The sequence below is a fragment of the Phacochoerus africanus genome, chromosome 1 (assembly GCF_016906955.1).
Source record: "Phacochoerus africanus isolate WHEZ1 chromosome 1, ROS_Pafr_v1, whole genome shotgun sequence".
NCBI lineage: Eukaryota > Metazoa > Chordata > Mammalia > Artiodactyla > Suidae > Phacochoerus > Phacochoerus africanus.
This window is the reverse complement of record NC_062544.1, coordinates 110,826,776-110,850,718: the sequence shown is the minus strand read 5'-3', so window position 1 is coordinate 110,850,718 and position 23,943 is coordinate 110,826,776. Positions and strand designations below refer to the sequence as shown.

Sequence of the window (23,943 nt, the reverse complement as noted above, 5' to 3'; positions counted from 1 at the left end):
TCATGGACTTTACATTTTAAAGGTGGAAGATGGATAGGAGTGTTGAAAGAGTATATTGGTTGGAAAGTGGTACAGTGCAAAATAGAACAAGGATCTGTGGATAAGAGTGAAGTGTAGCAGTTTTAAGTGGTCCGGGATTGTCTCACCAAGAAAGTGACATTTGAGTAAAGATGTTAAGTGGAAGGCAAGGATAGGAGCCTGGTCAGAGGTTCCAGGCACCGGGAGCAGCCAGTGTTAGGTGTCTGGGCAGGAGCTGCCAGACGTAGTTGAGGAATAGCAAGGAGAATCATGGAAAACAGCTGGATTGCAGGATAGAGGAGGTCAAGAGAGATTAGGAGGAACCTTGTAAGCCATTGTAAAGTTTTAGTGTTTACTCAGGTGGAGGCAAATGAGGGGTTTGAGCAGAAGAGTATCAGGGTCTAACTTAAATTTTTAAAAATTTGATTTTGTTAGGTTGAGAATAGATGCTATCTAGGAATTGTTAAATTGAATTGTTTTTCAACTATATAATCTGTTTGAATATTAACAATTTCTTTAACTTTACCACTAAGGTTTTATTAAAGAGCTGTCACTGAGGGTTTGGGATGGAAATGCTGTAAAATTTGATTGTGATGATTGTTGTACACCTATAAATGTAATAAGATTCATTAAGTAATTAAAAAAATAAGAAGTAAATTATTTTTAGACTTTACCTAGAGACTACATACAATACCTTCCTGATAACCTCTTTACTTGTAGCCAAACATACTGAAATGTTGGTAGGATAGCACACTGAAATCTCATTTACCAGTCAGATTCAGTTTTGCCGTTTTTATCTATTTAGGAATCTAAATAAACAATTTTTATTCCATTATTTTTGGTGAATTATTTCAAAATAAGCTGTAGACATCATGATTCTTTGCACCCCCTAAATATTTCAGCATCCGTTTCCTAAGAATAAGGACATTTTTCTACTTATAAACACCATAATACGGAGTTCCCGTCGTGGCGCAGTGGTTAACGAATCTGACTAGGAACCATGAGGTTGCGGGTTCGATCCCTGCCCTTGCTCAGTGGGTTAAGGATCCGGCGTTGCCGTGAGCTGTGGTGTAGGTTGCAGACGTGGCTCGGATCCCGCGTTGCTGTGGCTCTGGCGTAGGCCGGTGGCTATGGCTCCAATTCGACCCCTAGCCTGGGAACCTCCACATGCCGCAGGGGTGGCCCAAGAAATGGCAAAAAGACAAATAAAAAATAAAAAATAAAAAATAATAAACACCATAATACAATGACTTTTAGCCTATTTTTAGGACATCATCCCTTCCCCCCAGAGTTGGAACATGCATGTATATTCAAAAAGTCTGTCAAAGACTTATTGCTCTACCCTCCATTTGTATTTCCTGACCTCAAATATTGGTGTTCTGGTTTTGGTTTTCTTGCTACTGAATAGACTTATTTTTTTGTCTGCAACTGTGGAATATATAATTAGGGATTGAACCCGAGCCACAGCAGTGACAATGTTGAGTCCTTAACTGCTAGGCCACCAGGGAATTCCCAGACTCAATAGATTTACCGTCTGTATCTTAATTCTGGTTTAGAGAAATTTGAGAGATTAAATCCATTGATTTTTTTTCCCCCCCTGTATAATTGATTATGCTTTAGGGGAATTCAATCACAAATAGAAATGTTTCAAGAAGATCATTTTATAGTTATGAGCAGATTATCCACCAAGCTGCTTTAATACCTTGTGAAATACAGGACTCCAAGAAGTAGTCTTGAGCTGTTTGTCACAGCTTTGTTTAGAAGAACTCAAACCATCACTCTTAGTTTTCAAGAAGGTTAAGATAAAGAAAATTGAGAAGAGCATCCTGACAATAATAATATTAGAAAGGTCACTTTCTAGGAACATAAAGCTCAGAAGTAACTGTTACACTTCTTGCCTCAGACACTATTTATAGCACATAAATAGCATCATTCTTTTCACCCTGAGGATTTCCATACCATTTTTAAAATCAAGCACTACTTTTTTTTTTTTTTTTTAATGGTGACGCTCACGGCACATGGAAGTTCCCAGGCCAGGGATTGAATCTGAGCCTCAGCTGTGATCTCTGCCACTTCTGCTGCAATGCTGAATCCTTTAACCCACTGCACCTGGGAACTGCTACATGCTGTGGGCACATCAAAAAAGTAAATAAAACACCAGTATGTGAAGACGTGCTAGACTAGTGAATCCGAGGAAAAGCTGGCTCAATATTTGATCTTTAGACCACATTTTGTGGAATGGGCTTCTTTCTTCTCTTTGTCACTGTTATATTTGAGGGGCTTTTTTTTTTTTTCTTTTGTCTTTTTAGGGCTGCACTTGTGGCATATGGAAGTTCCCAGGCTAGGGGTTGAATCTGAATTGGAGCTACAGCTGTTGGCCTACCGCACAGCTCACAGCAACATTGCATCCTTAACCCACTGAGCAAAGCCAGGGATCGAACCCGCGTCCTGATGGATACTAGTCGGGTTCGTTAACCACTGAACCATGATAGGAACTCCCTGAGGGACTCTTAGCAGTTCATAATTAGATGTTTAACTTCTAAGGGTTAGATGGGATTTAAAGGACTTGCCTAATGACCCATATTTATTAGATGGTAGGAGGTGAAATTTTAAGAAATTTTGGCTTCCCTATGTAATACAATTGTGTGTCTTGTGGTGACTCTTATTAAATCGAGTGTTATAGTTGCTTGATATAGCTCTCTTGCTGTGTGCATAGGTAATAACCTTTAGTAATTGGGGTTATTTTTTGTGATGAGTTTATACATACATGGAAAAGTAATTTATTATTGGAATATTGGAAATATAATGAAGTATTAATTGTCTTACAGTCATAGGAAATGCTGTAAGAATTAACACACTGTGACCTATAATTTTAGACTGAGGCTGACTTCAGACAAAGAAAGTAGACAAAGTAGGATTTCAGCTGAGTGTTGAAAAAGAGGTTCAGAATATCAGTGAGCCAGACTGGAGCAAGTACAGTATTTGATTCTGTAGAACAGTGTGAACAAAGGCTCAGAGATGGAAATAGAAGGTTGTTCAGAGGGTGAGAAGTAAATCACGTTGGCCAGAAAATGAAGTTCAAATAAGGATGTGGAAAGAGAGCAGCCTACAAAGGTAGGCTGGAGCTAGGTTGTAGAGAGTGTGATGCAAGACTCTTGATCTGGGTTGGACTGTATATTGCTAGCTTTATGGAACATTTGAACTTTAGTACAGTGAATGACTTGGTTAGTCTCCTAGAAGTGTTCAGTGAATTCCTACCATGAACCTCATTTTGTTCTCTGATAAGACAAAAATTATTGGACTCAAAGTTCTAAAATTTTTTGGTCTTTGAACTTTGACTCTTTAAAAATATCAGTGAACTCAAAAATGCTTCCATTTATTTGGATTATATCTGTTGATATTGACTAATTTCTAATACAGAAATTGAGGAGTTCCTTTGTGGCACAGTGGGTTAAAGATCCGACATTGTCAGTGCAATGGCTACAAGTTTTTTGTTTTTGTTTTCTTTCCTTCTTCCCTCCCTCCCTTCCTTGCTCCCTCTTTCCCTCCCTTTTAAGAAGGAAAAGGTGCTCCAAGAGATGAGAGGAGACTCCAAAGAGGGAGGGAGAGGTCCTAGATGCCAAGAGATGGGGAGTGTCCAGGGGGAAAACTGGAGAAGGAAGAATCTCAGTCAGCTTGGGCAGAATATCATAGGCTAGGTAGCTTATCAACAGCAATATTTATTTCTGGAAGCTAGAAGTCTAGGACAAAGGCTCCAGGAGGTTCATTGTATAGTAGGAGTCCGATTTCTGGCACGGGTTTGATCCCTGGCCTGAGAACTTCCCACATGCTGCAGGCATGGCAAAGAAGGAAGGGAGGAAAGAAAGAGGAAGGAAGAAAGAAAGAAAAACTATGAAATTTTAAACAATCTATAGTTGCACATTTCTGTTGCTGATTTCAATATGCAGCCTCTGGAAAGCCACACACCACACTTGTATGAAATGAGAATAAAGAGGCAAATAACATCTTGGTGTTGACATGAAAATAGATTTGATCTTAGGAACTTCCAGGGTATCTGGACCACAGTTTGTGAATCACTGAATTAAAACACCCTTACCTTGAAGGATATTCATTTGGTGGGGAGGATATTATTATTAAAAAGAAACACAGTTGTAGGTAGAGGTACATGTGGAAGAAACAATGATTTATGCTTGAGTTAGTTGGGGAAGGCTTCACAAAAGATATAACATTTTAAACAATATGAAAAAGGAAGAAGGAATGAACATAGGTAGCGTATTCTGAAAATAATACCAAGAAATCTGTAGGGAACAGATACTGTGATCAGTTGCATCTGTTGTGAGGCTGATTCTGAAGGACTTTTTCCCTTATGGTCATTGTAAAGCCCCCGAAGAGTAGATAGTAGCATGGTTCTATCTGTTTTAGAAAGTAACTACTGGCAGTTTACAGGTGATGTGTAGGAAATGGAGAGTGTTCCCTCCAAATAATCACTGATTGGCAGTGCCATTTTGGGCACTTTAAGGGCTGCATCCACGCCATATGGAAGTTCCCAGGTTAGGGGTTGAATCAGAGATGTAGCTGCCAGCCTACGCCACACCTACAGCAATGTCAGATCCTAGCCTGTACCATGCTGCTTTGATTTTTGTAGCTTTATAGTCTTGTCTAAAGTCCGAGAGGGTTATACCTCCAGCTTTGTTCTTTTTTCTTAGGACTGCTTTGACAATACTGGGTCTTCTGTGGTTCCATATAAATTTTAGGATTATTTGTTCTAGTTCTGTGGAAAATGTCACAGGAAATTTGATAGGGATCACATTAAATCAGTAGCTTTCTTTGGGAAGTATGGGCATTTAAATAATATGAGTTCTTCCAATCAAAGAACATGCAATATCTTTTCATTTCTTTGAATCATCATCAGTTTCCTTTTTCAGTGTTTTTGTTTTTGTTTCTTTTTAGGGCTGCAGGTGTGGCATATGGAAGTTCCCAGGCTAGGAGTTCAATCAGAGCTACAGTTGCTGGCCTAGTATCGAATCTGCATCCTCATGGATACTAGTTGGGTTCATTTCTGCTGAGCCACAGCAGGAGCTCCGTATCAATATTTTATAGTTCTTATCATGTGTTTCACCTTCTTGCTCAGATTTGTTCCGTGGTTTGTGGTGGGTTTTTTTGGACATAATTTTTAAAAATATTGTCTTTTTTACTTTCCCTTTCTGATATTTCATTGTAATATAAAGAAATGCAGCAGACTTCTGTATGTTAGTCTTGTATCCTTGCTGAATTCATTTATCAGTTCTAATAGTTTCTGTGTGGCATCTTTAGGGTTTTCTATATAGAGTATCATGTTATGCATATAATGACCATTTTACTTCTTCCCTTCTGATTTGAATACTTTTTATTTCTTTTTCTTGTATGATTTTTGTGGCTATGACTTCCAATACTATGTTGAATAGAGGTGGTAAGATTGGGCATCCTTATCTTATTCCAGATTTTAGTAAGGTGGCTTTCAGCTTTTCTCCATTGAAAATTATGTTGGCTGTAGGTTTGTCATCAATAGCTTTTTTGTTGAGATATGGTCCCTCTTTAGCTACTTAGATGATAAAATTTTTTATCCTGAATGATTGTTAAATTTTATTAAATGCTCTTTCTGCGTCTATTGGGATGATCATGTGGTTTTTGTCTTTTCTTTTGTTGATGTGGTGTATCACATGGATTGATTTGTGTATGTTGAACCATCCTTGTGACCCTGGGATAAATCCATCTTGGTCGTGGTGTATGATCTTTTTTATGTGTTCTTGGATTTGGTTTGCTAATATTACCACTATCCTGATGCTACAACCAGATTACTTGCACCTATCTTTTAACTTTAATAGAATAATAAGGTATGTGTTGTTTTATGTTAACCTTATGATTTTGAAGTTTGTCCATATTACTGTGTGTAGATGTATTTCAAACACTCTAACAGCATTAAGATAGCTTTTACTTTTTTCCCAGTATTGTACTACTTGTTCTTATTCTTTTGTTTGTAGAAGGAGCTGAAGAGGAAAAAATGGAAACTGATACTGACAGTCAGCAGCCTGAAAAGGTAAAGTCTGTTTAAATTCTCTGGTAACAGAAAAGCCACAGAGAGCCTTTCATAGCATAACAGTTTGGGTTTATTTTGATCTTTTGAGTCCTCTCAGGGGACTATAAATAATTATATCCGTCATTTGGACTTTGTTGGTTTAAGGTGTAGTTCTCATAAGTCGTAATATTGGACATTTTTCATTTATTCTTTCAGGATTTATTCACTCTCTAATTTATGCTTCTGTACCCCTTTCTGGCACAGTTGGCAATATGGAAAACAAAATGTTGTGTTTCTTAAGGATTTTGAATAGTAGAGTTTGGGTCCTATCTTTGTGCCAGAAGGGAATTATAGAATATTAAGGCATTTTTCTAGGAGAGTTAGCCACCAGCAGAAAAATAATTGGAAAAGATTTAATGAGAAGGCAACGTTTCAAGTAGGTCTTAAAGAGCAGATAAAATTATCAAGATTGAAATGGAGACTAGGGAATCGAGTGTTCCACCTGGCAACGAAGGGGGAGACACTGAAGTCAGTGTGCAGAGGGCACCCAGGTGCCCACTACGTTTATGACCTGATCCCTGTCTCATAGAGGATGTAAACTCAAGGAGAGCCAGCAGGATAGGACTTTACAGCCTCTTCAAGTTTGAGCCACATGGTGAGCAGTCAGTCACATTGAGTGAATATATACAAGCAGAGATTCAAGGTCTTGATTACATAAGGGCTTTAAAATTGTATACAGGTAAGGAAAGGAAAAGGATAATAGTTAAATTAATTATTGTTCTACAATGTTCTAAATACTGTGCTTTGTAATTTACATTTATGAATTCATTTAATTCCTAAAACAGCCTCATCAAGAAAAAGATAGTCTCTTCATTTTATAAACCTTGTTACATAATTTGTATAAGGTCATGGGGATTTCAAAATTAGCCAGTGATACTAAACCCTGACCACAGAAGAATTGACGTTTCCTGTCCCAGAGCATGATCTATTGTGGCTCTTCCTAAAGACCATTAACAAATGGTGGTATTAAAGAGCTTTGTCAGGGAAGGAGTGGGATGGACTGGAAGTTTAAGATTAGTAGATGCAAACGATTACATTTAAATGGATAAAAGACAAGGTCCTACTGTTTAGCACAGGGAACTATATCCCATTTCCTGGGACAGACCATGATGGAAAACAGTATTTTTCTTTAAGAGAATGCAAGAGTTCTGGCTATACTGGCTGTGACACAGTGGGTTAAGGATCCAGCATAGGTTTCAGCTGCAGCCCGGATTCAATCCCTGGCCTGGGAACTTCCATGTGCAGCCATTAAAAAAAGAGTGTGTGTGTGTATATCACTATGTCACTTTGCTGTATAGCAGAAATTGGCACATTCAAAATCAAGTATACTTTTGCTTTTAAAGTCTGAAAAAAAATTTTGTCTTTTTTTTTTTTTCCTGCTTCCTTAGGACCACATGTGTGGCATGTGGAAATTGCCAGGCTAGAGGTCCAGTCAAAGCTGCAGCTGCTGGTCTCTGCCACATCCACAGCAATGCAGCATCCGAGCTGTGTCTGCAACCTACACCACAGCTCATAGCAACGCCAGATCTGGGTCATGAACCTGCATCATTTCGGATACTAGCTGGGTTTGTTACCGCTAAGCCACAATAGGAACTCCCGTCAGCTTTTAATTTTGACAGCATTTTATCTTCATGGTTGATTCTGTACATTTTAAATGATCTTAGTCTTTTTGGACAACTAACTGATTATTTATTTATTTATGTGACCAATAAATAGTATAAATGAATCCCACTGATTTTCCTTTGGATACTGTAACCATAGCCTAAAGCAGAGGGTGCAGAGAGAGTGGGGACTTTGCTTAGAAGGTATCCAGTTTGTCTTGTTAGCTCTCAGGAGTTGAGGTAGTAAAAGGTATATTTCTGAAACTGTTAATTTATTTTCTAGCTTTTCTCTCCAAGGCCTTTCTGAACCTAGTCCACTCCTTGCCCAAAATAGTGGAGCCTTTTGTTATTCAAAAATAATGTCCATTGTAAAAGGAGCATTTTTTTTCTCACTATTCTCTCTCTCTCTCTTTTTTTTTTGTACCTTTTCAGGCAGAAAATAAAGGGGAAAATGAAACGGATGAAGGTGATAAAGCACAAGATGGAGAAAATGAAAAAAACAGTGAGAAGGAACAGGATAGTGAAGTTAGTGAAGATACCAAATCAGGTAATTTGAGAAAACTCTTTGAACTTTACTAGGTAAAACCGAAAAGCATTGGAGAAATGTGGGCGGTTAAATTATGTAGAAAAATTCCTTCATTTATTATGGGTTTGTTTCTTAATATAACAGTAAATAAGCATTTGAGTTTTACTTTGCACTTAAGTTTCAGTGCTGATGCAAGTGGTTGTGTTGCTTTCAGTGATATTTAGACAAACAGGTTTTTTAGCTGTGACTGAAGTCACCACACAAACCTGTCATTTCCAGTCAGTTGCTGGTGAATCCCATCATGCCCGACTTGGAAGGCTTGCAGAAATGCTCTGTTCTCAGCTTCTGATTTCCTCCAGACTGTAGGGTTTCCTGGAGTATTTCATTGACTGGTGAACCAACATGTTGGTCTTAGGGCTTAGTTCCCGTGAATTTTCCTTTATATCCAAGGGAACTACACAGAGCGCTTAGAGAAATAAAGGAAGACAAAGTGGACTATTTAGAAAATCCATCTGAAATAGAAGCAGACTTCCATGCCTGGAATGGCTCAGCAGAGATCTTAAAAAGAAGGCAGCAGCACTGAGGTCTCTTTGTAACATCAGTCCTAGTCCGTCATGTGGCAGAGGTGAGAAGTAAGATGTCTTATTGAGACTGGGCACACTGGTAATAGAGTTTTCTGATTTTTTTTCAGAAGAGAAGGAGAGTGAAGAGAACAAGGAACTCACTGATACTTGTAAAGAAAGAGAAAGTGATATTGGGAAGAAGAAAGTAGAACATGAAATTTCTGAAGGAAATGTAGCCACAGCCGCAGCAGCTGCTCTTGCCTCAGCTGCAACCAAAGCCAAGGTTTGCCCTGACACATCTTTTCCTAGTGCTCTCTTAAGTCATGAATGACTGTATTGTTTTGAGGTTATTGGGAGCATTTAGTATAAAGAGGCTTGCACCCTGTAGGAGATGACTGTTTGCTTGAATGATATTTCTAGGTTAAGATCCACAGACAAGAGGATGGTAGAAATAGCTAACCTGCTCCTAAAAAGTGACTGCCTTTGATTCATTCATTGTGTCATTCAGTCTTTTGAAGACTGCAGAGATTGAAGTCTCCTTAATGTGCCTGCAGAACTTGTCTTGGACTACAGTTGCAATAATTTCTGAAATATTTGTGATTTTTAAGACAAAAATCTGTTTCCTTGTATAAATACTTCACCCTGCTCTTACAGACTGAAAGGAAAGAGAGGGAACCTAAAATAGCTCCTTTCTTCTTGAATTTGCCAACTTTCTGGGGGTGGTTTTCTCTATTTATAACACAGTATTGGCTTTCCAACATATATAAGAAGAAAAGAGAATGTTATTTTCCCTGCTTTTTGTTAATTTAGTGTTTTAAAGCATGAATATATCAGGGTTTTAAAATCTATTCACCCCCTTCTCCATTTAACCCTCAAAAGTAGTTTCCTTTATAGTCACCACATTTCAAGCAGTGGTTACTACAACATAGCTAATCATTTTATCTTGAGCTATTCTTGATCCATTGGGAAAGATGTTTTTCATGGTCTTTAGTTCCTCCAGACTCTTATAGCTGCTGTGAACTACTTCTCCACTGGTTTCATCTGTGTACCATGATGTACAACAGATCCATAGATGACCCAGTTCAAACCATAAGGCTACTGTTTTGAGTGCCTGCCCATCTGACGTAGGTGTGGACAGTGTGTGGAAGGGGTGTTTACTGGTCACAGTTAAGCTCAGTCAGTTCAGACAGATTAGTCAGTCTCTTCCAAAGATGTCTCCTGAACTTTATGGTTCTTAAACAGTTTTAGGTATTCTCTCTCCTCTAGAAATTTGAGGGGTACTGTTGAATAAGTGAATACTGTTGTAGACACCAGTTTGCTTCTTGTTTCACATTTGTTTGGTTTTGCTCCTTTATTGGAAGCTCTCCCTGCCCCCCACTTTGGCCATGCCTGCAGGATGCAGAAGTTCTTAGGGCAGGGATCAAGCCCAAGCCACAGCAGTGACAATACTGAGTCCTTAACTGCTCAGCTACCAGGGAACTCTGAGCCATCCATGTTCTTACTGTTCATACTGTGCTCATCTATTGCCTGTCTCCTGCATTCCATTCTCTATCCTTCAGCCAAAGTTATCTTTCTGGTTTTTTATTTTTTACTGAAGTATAATTTATATCTAAGTAAGTAAACATATAAATGTCTACAATGTGAATTTTTTTCAGCTGAGCCTACGTACAGGCTCACAATCAGCACCTACATCAAGCCATATAACCTTACCAGCTCACTAGACGCTTCCTCACATCCCTTCCAGTTACTTTCATTCCCTTCAGAAGTAAATACTAGCCTGTCTCCGAACACCATGACTTCATATAAATGAGTCATACATTATGTAGAAGAATCTTTAAAAATACAAATATGAGAATGATACTTTCCTTAATAATCTTCCTTTCTCTCTCAGGCTCAAATTTCAGACTCCTTAGGGAATTTGGGAGATCTTCATGATCAAGAACCTTCTCAGTTCTCAAGCACCATTTCTTGTCTATCTGTCCTGACCTATTTTGTGTGCAGATGAAACCACACTCTTTTCATCTCCAGCTGGACTTTTTGGGACACCTTTCCCTCTCACAGAGCATAGTTCTCTCACTGTTCCTTCCCAAAATTTCTTCTCTATGTACCATAGTGTACACTTCACTCTTGTTGCCAGGGAAGGAACTAAAATAGTAGTTTACCATAAAATGTTTTACAAATGCTTTACGATGTTTTCATGGCTTTGGGCACAAAAATTAGTATACTCTGTACCTCTGGCCACTTTGCCATAGCTGTTTGACTCCTTCACTGCAGAGAAACTCCTTTTATAAATCAGTTGCCCTGGCCCTTGGATATTCCATACAAGGTTTAGAAGAGTGTCCAAAGAACATTTTCTTTCCAGGTCACTGAATTTCCAGTCCCTCATCGTCACTCACTCTTATTTCTAATAACTAGAAACTTGGGTCTTCACTCTCAAATCACTTAGGTCTTGCCACTGATTTGAGAAAGTGTTACAGATGCTCATGCTGCATGACTTGGCACACATGACTTGTTCAGTGCCACTACAGCTGGTTCTGATACATTTCACAGCACACATAATCATTTTTTGTGCTACATGGTAATTAAGGGGGTAAGAAATTCACTTAAATTACTGTAATTAGTACAACTTATCTAGCCTATCCAAGTTTTCTCTTATTCTCTTTTTGTTCTATTGTGTCTATAAACAGCTTTGTTATTAGGAGTTTTCCTTGATACATTTTAATTGTTTGTCACACTCTGACATGGAGAGGTAATTAGAGGTTCTAGATGTAGCTTCAAAACAGATAGAGTGGGCATGCTATCTGGCTTTCCCCATCCTTGCCATATGAGGTGCTCTTGGGTAGCACATCCACTCTTTGAGTCTACCTGCTGTCACCCTGTGGCCTAACCCACTTGAGGAGTGGTATGTGGCTGTAAGAAGAAGCACTTTTGGATGGGTGCTCTGCATCCCTTCCATCTGAGTTTAACTGGAAGTAAGAATCCAGAACTATTGCTGGAATAAGCTAGAAACCCCAGAAAATAGAACATGTCCTCTTTTATCAGCAGGAGTAGAATTCAGTTCTTTTAAGATAACATAAGTCACATTTTTTTTAAGGCCGAAGGCATTCCTTCAGATGTTTTCTGTTATCACCGCATACCCTCATGCTTTAAAAAGTAGATTTGTCTTTTGTCTTTATGGTAATTGGGGTGCCTGTTTTGGGGCAACAGGAAGATTTTTTTCTTACCCTTCAGAAATATCTCGCAACTTGTTCCCTTACTTGAGACAGGAGAATTTTCACTATACACTTTAGTCACAAGACTTTACCAGATAAATGTTTATTGAAATTGATTTACACTATACACTTTGATCACTAATGCCATATATCTTTACTTGATGATGCTGTGGAGAGAAGACAAAAGGAAAATTTGACATATTTGGTCCTTTTGCCTACAGTGAGCCCTGTTCGTTTTCATTCTTACATGACTAGAGACTTTCTGATCTATCAGCTAGAAACCTTGCTTTACTTCACTCTTTTCTTCTTTTTCTTTCTTTTTTTTTTTTTTGCTGTGCCTGCATCATGCAAAAATTCCAAGGCCAGGGATCCAACCCAAGCCACAGCAGAGACAACTCTGAGAACTTAACAACTAGGCCACCAGGGAACTCCAAGTTACTTCTTTCTTATCATTCATCATTTTTTTGGTTGTTTCTCCCACATTCCATATATCTTCTGTGGCACACTCTTAGACTTCATTATTCTTAGGTTCTCTAAAGCCAGTATGTGAAGGGTTGGGTCTCTCCCTATAGCCTCTTTTTTTTTTTTTTTTTTTTCCTTTTCTTTTTTGGCTGCCCTGCCACCTATGGAGTTCCTGGGCCAGGTATTAGATCTGAGCTGCAGTTGCAGCAACATCAGATGTTTAACCCACTGTGCCAGGCCAGGGATCAAACCTGCATCCTGGTGCTGCAGAAACGCTGCCAATCCTATTGTGCCAGAGCAAGAACTCCCCTGTAGCTCTTCTCTTTCAGAAGGCTCCGATCATCATTCTTGACAGATCAAGAATCCATAGCATGAGCATCAGCAGTATTCCTGCCCCATTGCTGTGTAACTACCACAAAACTTAGTGGCTTAAAATCATAATCATTTTATGACTTCTCATATTTTTATGAGTAAGAAACTCGGGCAGACTGCTGAAAAAATTCTGCTCCATCTGGATTGGCTAGCTTCACTAGGTGTTCACTTCATGTCTGGACTATTATGGAAGTCCTGAAATGGCATCACTCACATGCCTGATGCCTATGCTGTGATGGCTGTCCACCTGGGGCTGGCTGGCAGGAATCACCATCTCCACATAGCCTTTCTAAGAACTTATCCTGGGCTGATTCATATTAGGATGGTATCAAAGTATTGGGCTTTTTACGTGGCAGCGTGGAACTTTTCTCTTAAATTGTCCCAAGTATTAAGAAAAACCTGCCAATGTCTTATGGCTGGGGCCTTTTCCTGGCACTGCATGACTTCTTCCCAACTCTACCAATGAAACATTCTGTCTTAATTCAAGGTGATGAGGAGACATAGACTACACTTCTAAAGGGAGGCATGATACTCTAACCTGACACAATCTGCTCTCTAGTCATAAATTACATATATTTCTCCTTTTGCAAAATCAACATACCAGTGTCTCATGTTACTATAATATCAGACTAAGGGTGGAGGTCCAAGATATATCAGACTACCAGAGTATTTTTCAGAGTAGCTGTTCCAGTGAACTCTCCCAGAATCAATGTTTGAGGGTTCCAGTGGTTCCACATCCTTATCAGCACTTGGTATTATCAGTCTTTTTAATTTTAGCAATTCTACTAGGTATGTAATGGAATCTTACTATATGGTTTTTTTGTTTTTTTGTGTGTGTGTTTTGGCCATGTCCATGGCATGTGGAAGTGCCTAGGCCAGGGATTGAACCCACTGTGATCCAAGCCGTAGCAGTGACAGTCTCGAATCCTTAACCGTTAGGCAACCACTAGGCCACTAGGGAATTCCCATTTCAACTTTTTATTAATAGAAATACTTTTTTCTTCTTTTAAAGAACTCCCTTGAGAATTTCTTAACTCTGTGGGTTTGTTAGTAATGACTTCTCTTTTGTTTTTCACATAGGCTCTTGAGTTCATCTTTTTTTTTTTTTTTAATGGCCACACCTGCAGCATATGGAAGTCCCCAGGCCAGAGCTCGAGTAGGAACTGTAGCTACTCCCTATGCCACAGCTTGTAGCAATGCTGGATTCTTAACTCCATGGGTGAGGCCAGGACTCAAACCCACATCCTCACAGAGACATCATCAGGTCCTTAACCTGCTGGGCCACAATGGGAGCTCCTTATCTTCACTTTTGAAGTGTGTTTTGTTTTTGTTTTTTCAGTGAGTATAGAATTCAAGGTGGACAGGTATTTTACTTCAATACTTTAAAAAATGCCAGAGTTCCTCTGTGGCTCAGCAGGTTAAAGACTTGACATTGTCACTGCTGTGGCTCAGGGTGCTGTTATGGTGTGGGTTCAGTCTCTGGCCTTGGAACTTCCACATGCTGTGGGCGTGGCCAAAAAAAAAGCCATTCCATTGTCCGTTGTAACTGTCGATAAGTCAGTTGTAAGTATTCTTGTTGCACCCATTGGAGGTAATTAAAGGTAATGTGCCCTTCCCCCACCCCATACTATTAAGATTGTATTTGTGTTTTTAGTACTTAGTGTGTACCTTATCATGATTTTCATTGTTGTGTTTTCTCTCCTTGGGGTTTGCTTAAGCATCTTGAATCTTTCAGTTGATTTGTTTCATCTGTTTTAGAAAATTCTTACCCTTTATCTCTTTTCAGTGTTATTTCTACTTCATTCTCTATCCTCTCTGGTAATTCCATCTACATAAATGTTATACTTTTTGCCTGTGTCCCAAGACTGTTGCGTTTGATTCTGGTTTTCTTTTTTATTCTTTTTCTCTCCCTCTCTTTGTTGACCTATTTTTCTGTTCACTAGTCAAGTCTTCTGCTTTTAAACCTAGTCATTTAGATATTTATTTCAGTAATATTTTTAGTCATATTTTCAGTTGTGTGTACGTTGGTTCTTATGTATATCAATTCTAGATTGCTTTTGAAATTCTTTTTTATCCATATTTTCCTTACGATTTTCTAGAGCATAGTGACGATGCATATTTTAAAGTCCTTGCCTGCTCAGTCTAGTGTCTGAGTCTTTTGTGGATCTTTTTTTTTTTTTTTCAAGTTTCAGATTATTTATTAATCATTGTAAACCCCAACACAATACAACGTGATTTCATGCATTTAGAGGGGAAATATTTCCTGGTTAAGTGGAAAATTGGCTTCTAGAAGACTTTCATTCTAAGTAGCTTTATAGTGAAACATTCCATTTAGAAATCTGCACCTTCTTTCTTCATTGTGCTGTAATCTACATTCACTGCAAAGAACTTGTATTGATCATTAGGACCGAGTTTACTCCACGGTTCTGGATTATTCTTCCTGTCCCAACTGACATCTGGATTGAACAATGCCAGGCACGTGACATACCGTACTGCTCCAGAACCTCTTGCACCAATAAATACAAAGAGAGGGATTAAGCTAGGATGCTTCTTGGCCTGATTGAGAATCTGGCAGAGCATGGTAGCGACAGAGGCCTCGAGCCTAGATGGCAAAGAAGATTAACCTGCAAGGCCAGGGACTAAGCAGTGTCTGCTGGATCTTCTTTTTTGTTTGAATGCTGTATAAAGATTTAGATGCTCCCTATGATGATGTAATCTACATGTATGATTCAGCTTTCCTTTGTGGTATTAGTAGAATTGAGAGGGTAAAGCTAGATGACAATTTGTGGACCATCCTGTTCCTTGGGTGTGACTTTCCAGAACTTTTGAGTCTTCATTGTCTCAAAAGGAAGTTTTCAGGAATTCCTTTCCTTATATCTAACTCCTTGGCCTCCCCCATCCTCTGCATCTTCAACATTTTGAGAAAGTGACCAGCTTATGTTTGAAGTGTTTCAGGCGTCTGCCATCCATGTATCTAAATACAAGTCTCTTGTCACACATGATTTGCAAATATTTCCTCATAGTCTGTAGGTGATGTTTTTTTTGTCTTTTTTTGTTGTTGTTGTTATTTCTTGGGCCACTCCCGCGGCATATGGAGGTTCCCAGGCTAGGGGTTGAATCGGAGCTGTAGCCACCGGCCTATGCCAGAGCCACAGCAACGCGGGATCCGAGCCGCGTCTGCAACCTACACCACAGCTCACGGCAACGCCGGATCCTTAAGCCACTGAGCAAGGGCAGGGACCGAACCCGCAACCTCATGGTTCCTAGTCGGATTCATTAACCACTGCACCACGACGGGAACTCCTGTAGGTGATGTTTTCACCTTCTTTTCTTCTTCTCTTTTCTTTTTTTATATGGCTGCACCTGCAGCACATAGGAAGTTCCCAGGCCATGGGCTGAATTTGAGCCCCAGCCATGACCTGTGCCAAAGCTGCCAATGTAGAATCCCTCAACCCACTCTGCCAGGCTGGGGATTGAATCTGTGCTTCCTCAACAAACCAGGCCACTGCAGTTGGATTCTTAACCCACTGTACTACAGTGGGAACTCCATGTTTTCACCTCCTTGATGGTGTCTTTTTTTTTTTTTTTTTGGTCTTTTCAGGGCTGCACCTGCGGCATGTGAAGATTCCCAGGCTAGGGGTTGAATTGGAACTGCAGCCGCCAGCCTATACCAGAGCCACAGCAATGCGGGATCTGAGCCGCATCTGTGACCTACACCACAGCTCATGGCAATGTCAGATCCTTAACCCACTGAGCGAGACCAGCAGTGGAACCCGTGTCATGGATGCTAGTCAGGTTCGTTAACCACTGAACCACAACAGGAACTCTGCTTTCTGTGGATCTTTTTTTATGTTTATTTTCTTACTTGATCTTTTTTTAAAAATTTAATTTGGTAATTTATTTTCTTTTTATGCCCATATGGAAGGCATATGGAAATTCCCAGGCTAGGGGTTGAATCAGAGCCACAGCTGCCCGGCCTGTGCCACAGCCACAGCAACAGCAATGCAGGATTTGAGCCACATTTGCAGCCTATGCCTCGCTCAGATTCTTAACCCACTGAGCGAGACCGGGGATGGAACCCACATCCTCATGGATACTAGCCGGGTTCTAAACCTGCTGAGCCACAACAGGAACTCCTTTACTTGATCTTTTTTTAATGTTTATTTTCTTACTTGGTAATCTCTTTCTATCTGAAACTCATGATCTTCAGTTTTGAGGGGAAATATTTTGGCATATTTATTTGATAATACTTGGGGTTGTCCCCAAATTAAGAAAATAGAACGTTTTCTTCCAAAGCCAGCAGAATATAGGAGTCACATTCTCATTAAATAGAAACAAACAACCTTTAAACTTGATAATATTTGTGTCATACAAAGGAGGAGACCCAAAGGAGAGGGAGACTTACTTTTTGACACCTTGTAAACTTTAGTTTTTTATCATGTGCGTAAATTTCTTACTCAGAAATATAAAATTGCGTAATGCTATCAATGATAGCAGGCTTAGAATCACGTAATCTTTATTTAAATTTTGATGTATTTCATCCAGTGTAATGTAGTTTAGGGAGGTGAGCGTGACCATTAATAGCTGTAGATTTTTTCATAAAGTCTTTTGCTTACACTTCTGAATCTTCCTGCATTTGGTCTCCATAGGTATAAAACTATATTTTTCTTTTTTTGGCCATGCCTGCATCATGTGGAGGTTCCCAAACCAGGAATCAAACCCGCCACAGTAGCAAGCCAAGTCGCTGCAGTGACAACACCAGATCCTCAATCCATTGGGCCGCAAGAGGAACTCCAAAACTATATTTGTCTTTATCAACTATAAAGAATGAAAAATAAGTGTTTTATACCAGTTGAGCTCCCAAAAGCCTATATTAGAAACAGAGATTATATTAGAAATAGTGATTATATTAGAAACAAAGAAATCAATAAGACAGCCATTTGATGTTATTTCTCAAAACTTTGTGTAGAAGCAAGATAAGCACATAAATTCAATAGATACAATAAAAGTGATTCCAATATAGTATTGCTAGTTCATTGGTGTAAGCTCTTAGATAGTGTCTGGAGAAGGTATAATTGATCCCTTGCAGGTAGTCAGGATCTTTGTCAAATGCGGGATCCTCATCCTCCTGGAGTAATGTGATATCTTCCTCTGTGTGCCGCTGAGTTGGTAGGAAACAGGAGTTGGACTCATCATCAGCCCCGTGTAGGGGAGTGGCCCATTCTTCCAGAGTAATTCCTGTCTTGTACCCTCTCTGGATGTTGAGTGTTGAGGGAGACCATTGTTTGCCTGCCTCTGGACAATTCATAGGGAGGGAAGGACAACGTTACAGGGTAAGGGTGGGAGGCAAGAGGGTAGTAGATGGGGAAGTTCCCTCCATACCATCTGTGTCCTCCTCCTTGCCCATCAGGGCCCTGATGCTTCCTTGGAGGGCTTTTTAAAGAGAGTAGATTAGTTTCCTTTCAGTCTACTAAAAGGGCTGATTTGTATTTATAAGTACCAGAAATTTAGGCATAGACAGTTATTTTAAGTTGAAATAAGGAAGTTCTCTTGTGGTGCAGCAGGTTAAGGATCTGGCATTGTCATGGTTATGGTGCAGGTCACAACTGTGGCGTGGGTTTGATCCCTAGCCCGGGAATTTTTGTGTCCCGCAGGTGTGGTCAAAAAATAAATAAATTGAAATAAATGGAAGAAACTTACAAAAGGGGCATCAAGGGCACCATTCTTTTTTTTTCTTTTTTCTTTTTTCTTTTTTGTCTTTTTGAGGGCTAGGGCACCATTCTTAATTACATAATTTGAAGAGCAATTTCAGCGTTTTCTTACTGTTTTTTAGGCAAATGTTTACCTAAATATTTTGAATGATATTTTTGCCCTTAGCACCTGGCTGCCGTGGAAGAGAGAAAGATTAAGTCTCTAGTAGCTCTCCTAGTGGAAACACAAATGAAGAAATTGGAGATCAAACTTCGACATTTTGAGGAGCTGGAAACCATCATGGACAGAGAGAAAGAAGCTGTAAGTACTTGGAATTTTATAGTGACTTTTTGACAATTAAATTCTGACCACCTTTCATAAAATACAAGCTAAATAAAATAAATGGTGTCCTTTAGCTTGTTGGTGTCCATGGCCACCATCTAACCTTTTCTCAACCATCCTCTATCGTATCAAAAGGATTATCAGCCATTGGTGATAAATAAAAGGAGCCTCTTTTCACATTCTGAGAGTAATTATCTAAACCTCAGCTTCTTATACCTCTTGGTTTTTTATCTATGGGAAGGTAGTCTAATTCTTTCTTCTGCAAAAGTTGGATCTTAGACTTTTTTTTAATCTCATATAATATATCAATCTTTTTTCTTTTTTATAATGATTTTTATTTTTTCCATTATAGCTGATTTACAGTGTTCTGTCAATATTCTATTGCATAGCAAGGTGACCCAGTCACACATATATATATACATTTTTTCTCACATTATCATGCTCCATCACAAGTGACCAGACATAGTTCCCAGTGCTATACAGCAGGGATCTTAGACTTTTTTGTTGTTGTTGTTGTTGTTGCTATTTCTTGGGCCGCTCCCGCGGCATATGGAGGTTCCCAGGCTAGGGGTTGAATCGGAGCTGTAGCCACCGGCCTATGCCAGAGCCACAGCAGCGCGGGATCCGAGCCATGTCTGCAACCTACACCACAGCTCACGGCAACGCCGGATCGTTAACCCACTGAGCAAGGGCAGGGACCGAACCCGCAACCTCATGGTTCCTAGTCGGATTCGTTAACCACTGCGCCACGACGGGAACTCCTTTTTTTTTTTTTTTTTTTTAATTGGAGTTCCCATCATGGCTCAGTGGAAGCGAATCTGACTGGTATCCATGAGGATGCAGGTTCGATCCCTGGCCTTGCCCAGTGGGTTAAGGTTCCAGTGTTGTCGTGAGCTGTGGTGTAGATCACAAATGAGACTTAGATCTTGCATGGCTGTGGCTGTGTTGTAGGCCGGTAGCTACAGCTCCAATTGGAGAACCTCCATATGCTCTGGTGCGCCCCTAAAATAAATAAATAAATGAATAAACAAAATTTATTTTATTGAGGTATAGTTGATTTACAGTGTGTATTAGTTTTTGGTATACAGCAGAGTGACTCAGTTTTTAAAAACGTGTGTTATGTGTATACACACACACACATGTATATACACATGTTCACTCTCTTTTTCATATTCATTTTCTCTTTCATTATAGATTATCATGTTATATTGAATATAGTTCCCTGTGCTATACAGTAGGACTTGTCGTTTATCCATTCTATATATAGTAGTTTGCATCTGCTAATCCCAGACTCCCAATCCATCCTTCCCCACCCCATTGGCAACCACAGTTCTATTCTCTGTTAGATTCACAACTTATTTTATTACCTGTTTGTTACCTTCCTTCTCCTGTATGGGGAAGGATGTGGAACCAGACCTAGCAGAGCACTCCTAAGCAGCATTTTCTGGAGCTTGTAGATTTGATATAAGGATGTGGCCTAAATAGGACTAAAAGAATTACAAAAGGGGCCAAAAATGAGGAAGGAAGCCACAAAAAGTAACAAACATAGATGCAGGGAACATTTGGTTATAAAGAGAATTTGGGGAGAGAACAGAGATTAAGTTCTTCGGAGGTTTTTTTTTTTTCCCTTAGGTTCCCAGGCTAGGGGTGGAATCGAAGCTACAGCTTCTGGCCTACACCACAGCTCACAGCAATGGCGGATCCTTAACCCACTGAGCAAGGCCAGGGATCAAACCTGCATCTTCATGGATACTAGTCTGGTTCGTTAACTGCTGAGCCACAATGTGAACTCCGAGAAACTTATTTTTAAATGGAGTTCCCTGGTGGCCCAGCTGTGATGTGTGTTACTGCTGTGGCTCAGTTTCAGTCCATGCCTTGGGAACTTCCATGTGCCGCAGGTGCAGCCAAAAAAAAAAATTTTTTTTAATAAGTTGACTTGAAAAGGAATTGATGACTTTCTAAACAATTTGACTAAATTTGAGGATTAAGTTAGGACTTTTTCTGATTGTTTCAGTTTTTTTTATCAGGATGCCAGATATTAATATCCCTAAATGATATAACCTTAAGGTTAAACTATTCCAGAAGAGTTTAAATTTTAGGGATCTGTTTGCACTGTTAAACTATTTCTTAGGGGTCAATCCAAGCAAGTCCTCTGGCAAATTTTTCATGATGAGTAGCTCAGTAACTGTCACAGCAGCTCATTTTCATTTTGTCCTAAGACCTATTCTGCTATTTAACAAGGGCATTCTGGCTCCATAAGGAAAGACAGGCTGCTCCACTAATTATTCTACCCACGCCCTATGCTGTCCCTTCCCCAGTTCCCTAGCCCTGTAATTTACTTCCCGCATCACTGTCCCTCTTCTGCCCTAAAAGCTACTGGCCACCCCATTCTCATCTCCATCACCCTCTCTGCACCATCTATGCCTCAGTACATCACACCTTGCAGGCTGCCTTCATAGCCAGGTTGTCTGCCACCTGTGTGCATCTTACTCCTCAAACAGCAAGGCCCTTTTTTCCTACTCTTGATGATCTTCTACATCCCTCAGCCCTGCTGTGGGTGACATGCCTGCCCTGTTTGCTACGGTGGCAGCCTAACAGAGCACTTACTTACTATATTGTAATTGCTGGTTCATGCTTCTGCCTACCATACCAGAGTGCATATACTCTTTGAGGACAGAATTTGTTAAGCATCTTTGTTCACACAGAACTGGCACATCATAGACTCTTGTTTAAGTGTCTGTTGAATGGACATATGCCAATATCAGTGTCAGAAGCTGGAAAAGTGGAAAGGAAAGTTTACCTTTGGGGGCTTTATTTTAGTTTAGTGGAGAAGACAGTCAAGAAAACAAGTGATAATATAGTGTGTTCAGTAGTCCTAGGGGAACATACCTGGAAGATGCAGAGAGGGAGAGGGTGCTAGAGAAAACATCTCCAGGTAAGCTGAAGTTTGGATCAATGATTATTTGTGTTTATCTTATCCTAATAAGCTGCCCTTTTGTCATTTGGTAGTTTTGTTTGTTTGTTTGATTGTTTTGTGTTTTTTTAGGGTACTTGGGATAATAGGGGGCTATGTAATATAATGCATTATTGGCACATGAGAATTCAAATGATTATTGTGTAGTTCCCACTAGCAATCTTAGGTGCCTTGCTGTCATTCATAAAGCAGAACTAATGTTTAGCCTGGAAAATTGTTATGACTTTTGACTGGGCACTTAATAGAACTATGTCGAGGTTGTCATGGGGCTCTTTTCTCAGCTCTAAGTCATTTTCTTCTCAGAGGGTGGATTTGTCGATCCCTCACTCTTTTAAAACCCCTGGGGGGAGTTCCCGTCGTGGCGCAGTGGTTAACGAATCCGACCAGGAACCATGAGGTTGCAGGTTTGGTCCCTGCCCTTGCTCAGTGGGTTAACGATCCGGCATTGCCGTGAGTTGTGGTGTAGGTTGCAGACGCGGCTCGGGTCCCGGGTTGCTGTGGCTCTGTTGTAGGCTGGCAGCTACAGCTCCGATTCGACCCCTAGCCTGGGAACCTCCATATGCCGCGGGAGCAGCCCAAGAAATAGCAAAAAGACCAAAAAAAAAAAAAAACAAAACAAAACCCTAGGGGAACCTTCTGCCCCTGAAATAGAGCCCTTACCCCCTTCACAGTTATCTCCATTGGTTTTCAGACATTCGGGGGCAGTGTGTAATGGCTCTTGGCCTTTCTAAAGTTACTTTTATGCTGTGAATTTTTAGTAGTTATTTATCTCAGATTATTTAAGTCAACTGTGTTTTTCTTAACTTGAATGTATTTTTTTCTGTTAGTTTTTGCTCTTTAGGGCCACAGCTGAGGCATATGGAAGTTCTCAGCCTAGGGGTCTAATCGGAGCTGTAGCCACTGGCCTACACCACAGCTACGGTAGCAAGGGATCCGAGCTGTGTCTGCAACATACACCACAGCTCATGGCAACACCAGATCCTTAACCCACTGAGTGACAACAGATAGTCATGGATACTAGTCGAGTTCTTTAACCACTGAGCCACAGCAGGAACTCCTGTTAGTTTTTCTTTCTTTCTTTCTTTCTTTTTTTTTTTTTTTTGCTTTTTAGGGTCACATTCGTGGCATATGGAGGTTCCCAGGCTAGGGGTCGAATCGGAGCTACAACTGCTGGCCTGTGCCACTGCCACAGCAAAGTCAGAAACGAGCTTCGTCTGCAACCTACACCACAGCTCACAGCAACACTGGATCCTTAACCCACTGAGAGAGGCCAGAGATAGAACCTGCGTCCTCATGGATAATAGGTTCGTTCCCACAGAGCCATGACAGGAACTCCCAGGATATTTTGTAAATAAAAGAGCAATCAGAAATGCGGGAAAATATTCTACTGAATCTTTTTTCACCACAGAAGTTTGCTCTTCTAAAATCCCTTGGTGGTTGGCTTGCCTTTTCTTTTTCCTTTTTTTTTTTTAATTTTTAAATTAAAATATAGTTGATTTATAATGTGCCAATTTCTGCTGTATAGCAAAGTGACTCAATCATATATATATAAATTCTTCTATGTGTGTAACATTTTCCATCATGGTTTATCTCTGGGGATTAAATATAGCTCCCGGTGCTATATAGTAGGGGCTTATTGTCTCCCCATTCTGAATTGGCCTGCTTTTTCTTAATTAGCATTTAATGCGGGGAAATTAATTGTACAAGATAGTCCCTAGCTGTAGACATTGTATGTCAGTTGCATGATTGTGTTAGTTATTACTGTGTAAAATATTACCCCAAAGCAATGACTGAAAACAGTATCTCACCTATTATCTGAGAGCAGCTTTCCTGGGGGGTTTGGTCTCAGGGTCTCTCATGAGGTTGCAGTCTTCTTAAGGTTCAGCTGGGCTGGAGGGTGTACCTCCAAACTTGTTCATTCGGCTGTTGTCAGGAGGCTTCAGTTCCTTGCCACGTGGGCCTTTCTATAATGCTCCTCATAAAGTGGCTTCTCTCAGAGCAAGTGACTAAAAAGAGCAAGAACATGAAAGAGCACCCAAAACAGAAGCCACAGGGTCTTTTATAACC

At 40.0% G+C, this 23,943-nt stretch overlaps 2 protein-coding genes across 3 annotated transcripts in view; one reads left to right on the top strand and one right to left on the bottom strand.

The window, feature by feature from the left end:
* The window catches only part of SMARCC1 (SWI/SNF related, matrix associated, actin dependent regulator of chromatin subfamily c member 1), a 168,365-nt gene that overhangs the window by 114,046 nt on the left and 30,376 nt on the right, over positions 1–23,943 (top strand). For both annotated transcript variants that reach the window (XM_047772896.1, XM_047772905.1), the window contains exons 22-25: positions 6,039–6,094; positions 8,167–8,281; positions 8,952–9,106; positions 18,747–18,881. In XM_047772896.1, the coding sequence (XP_047628852.1) occupies positions 6,039–6,094; positions 8,167–8,281; positions 8,952–9,106; positions 18,747–18,881 (461 nt within the window). The remainder of the gene's footprint in view (positions 1–6,038; positions 6,095–8,166; positions 8,282–8,951; positions 9,107–18,746; positions 18,882–23,943) is intronic.
* On the bottom strand, positions 15,201–15,449 carry LOC125123318 (cytochrome c oxidase subunit NDUFA4-like). The gene has a single exon (XM_047772946.1). The coding sequence runs from the start codon at positions 15,447–15,449 to the stop codon at positions 15,201–15,203; it is 249 nt and encodes an 82-aa protein (XP_047628902.1).

Coding starts and splice junctions, on each gene's coding strand:
- LOC125123318 (XM_047772946.1), bottom strand. CDS start 15,449: ATGCTCTGCCAGATTCTCAATCAGGCCAAGAAGCATCCTAGCTTAATC.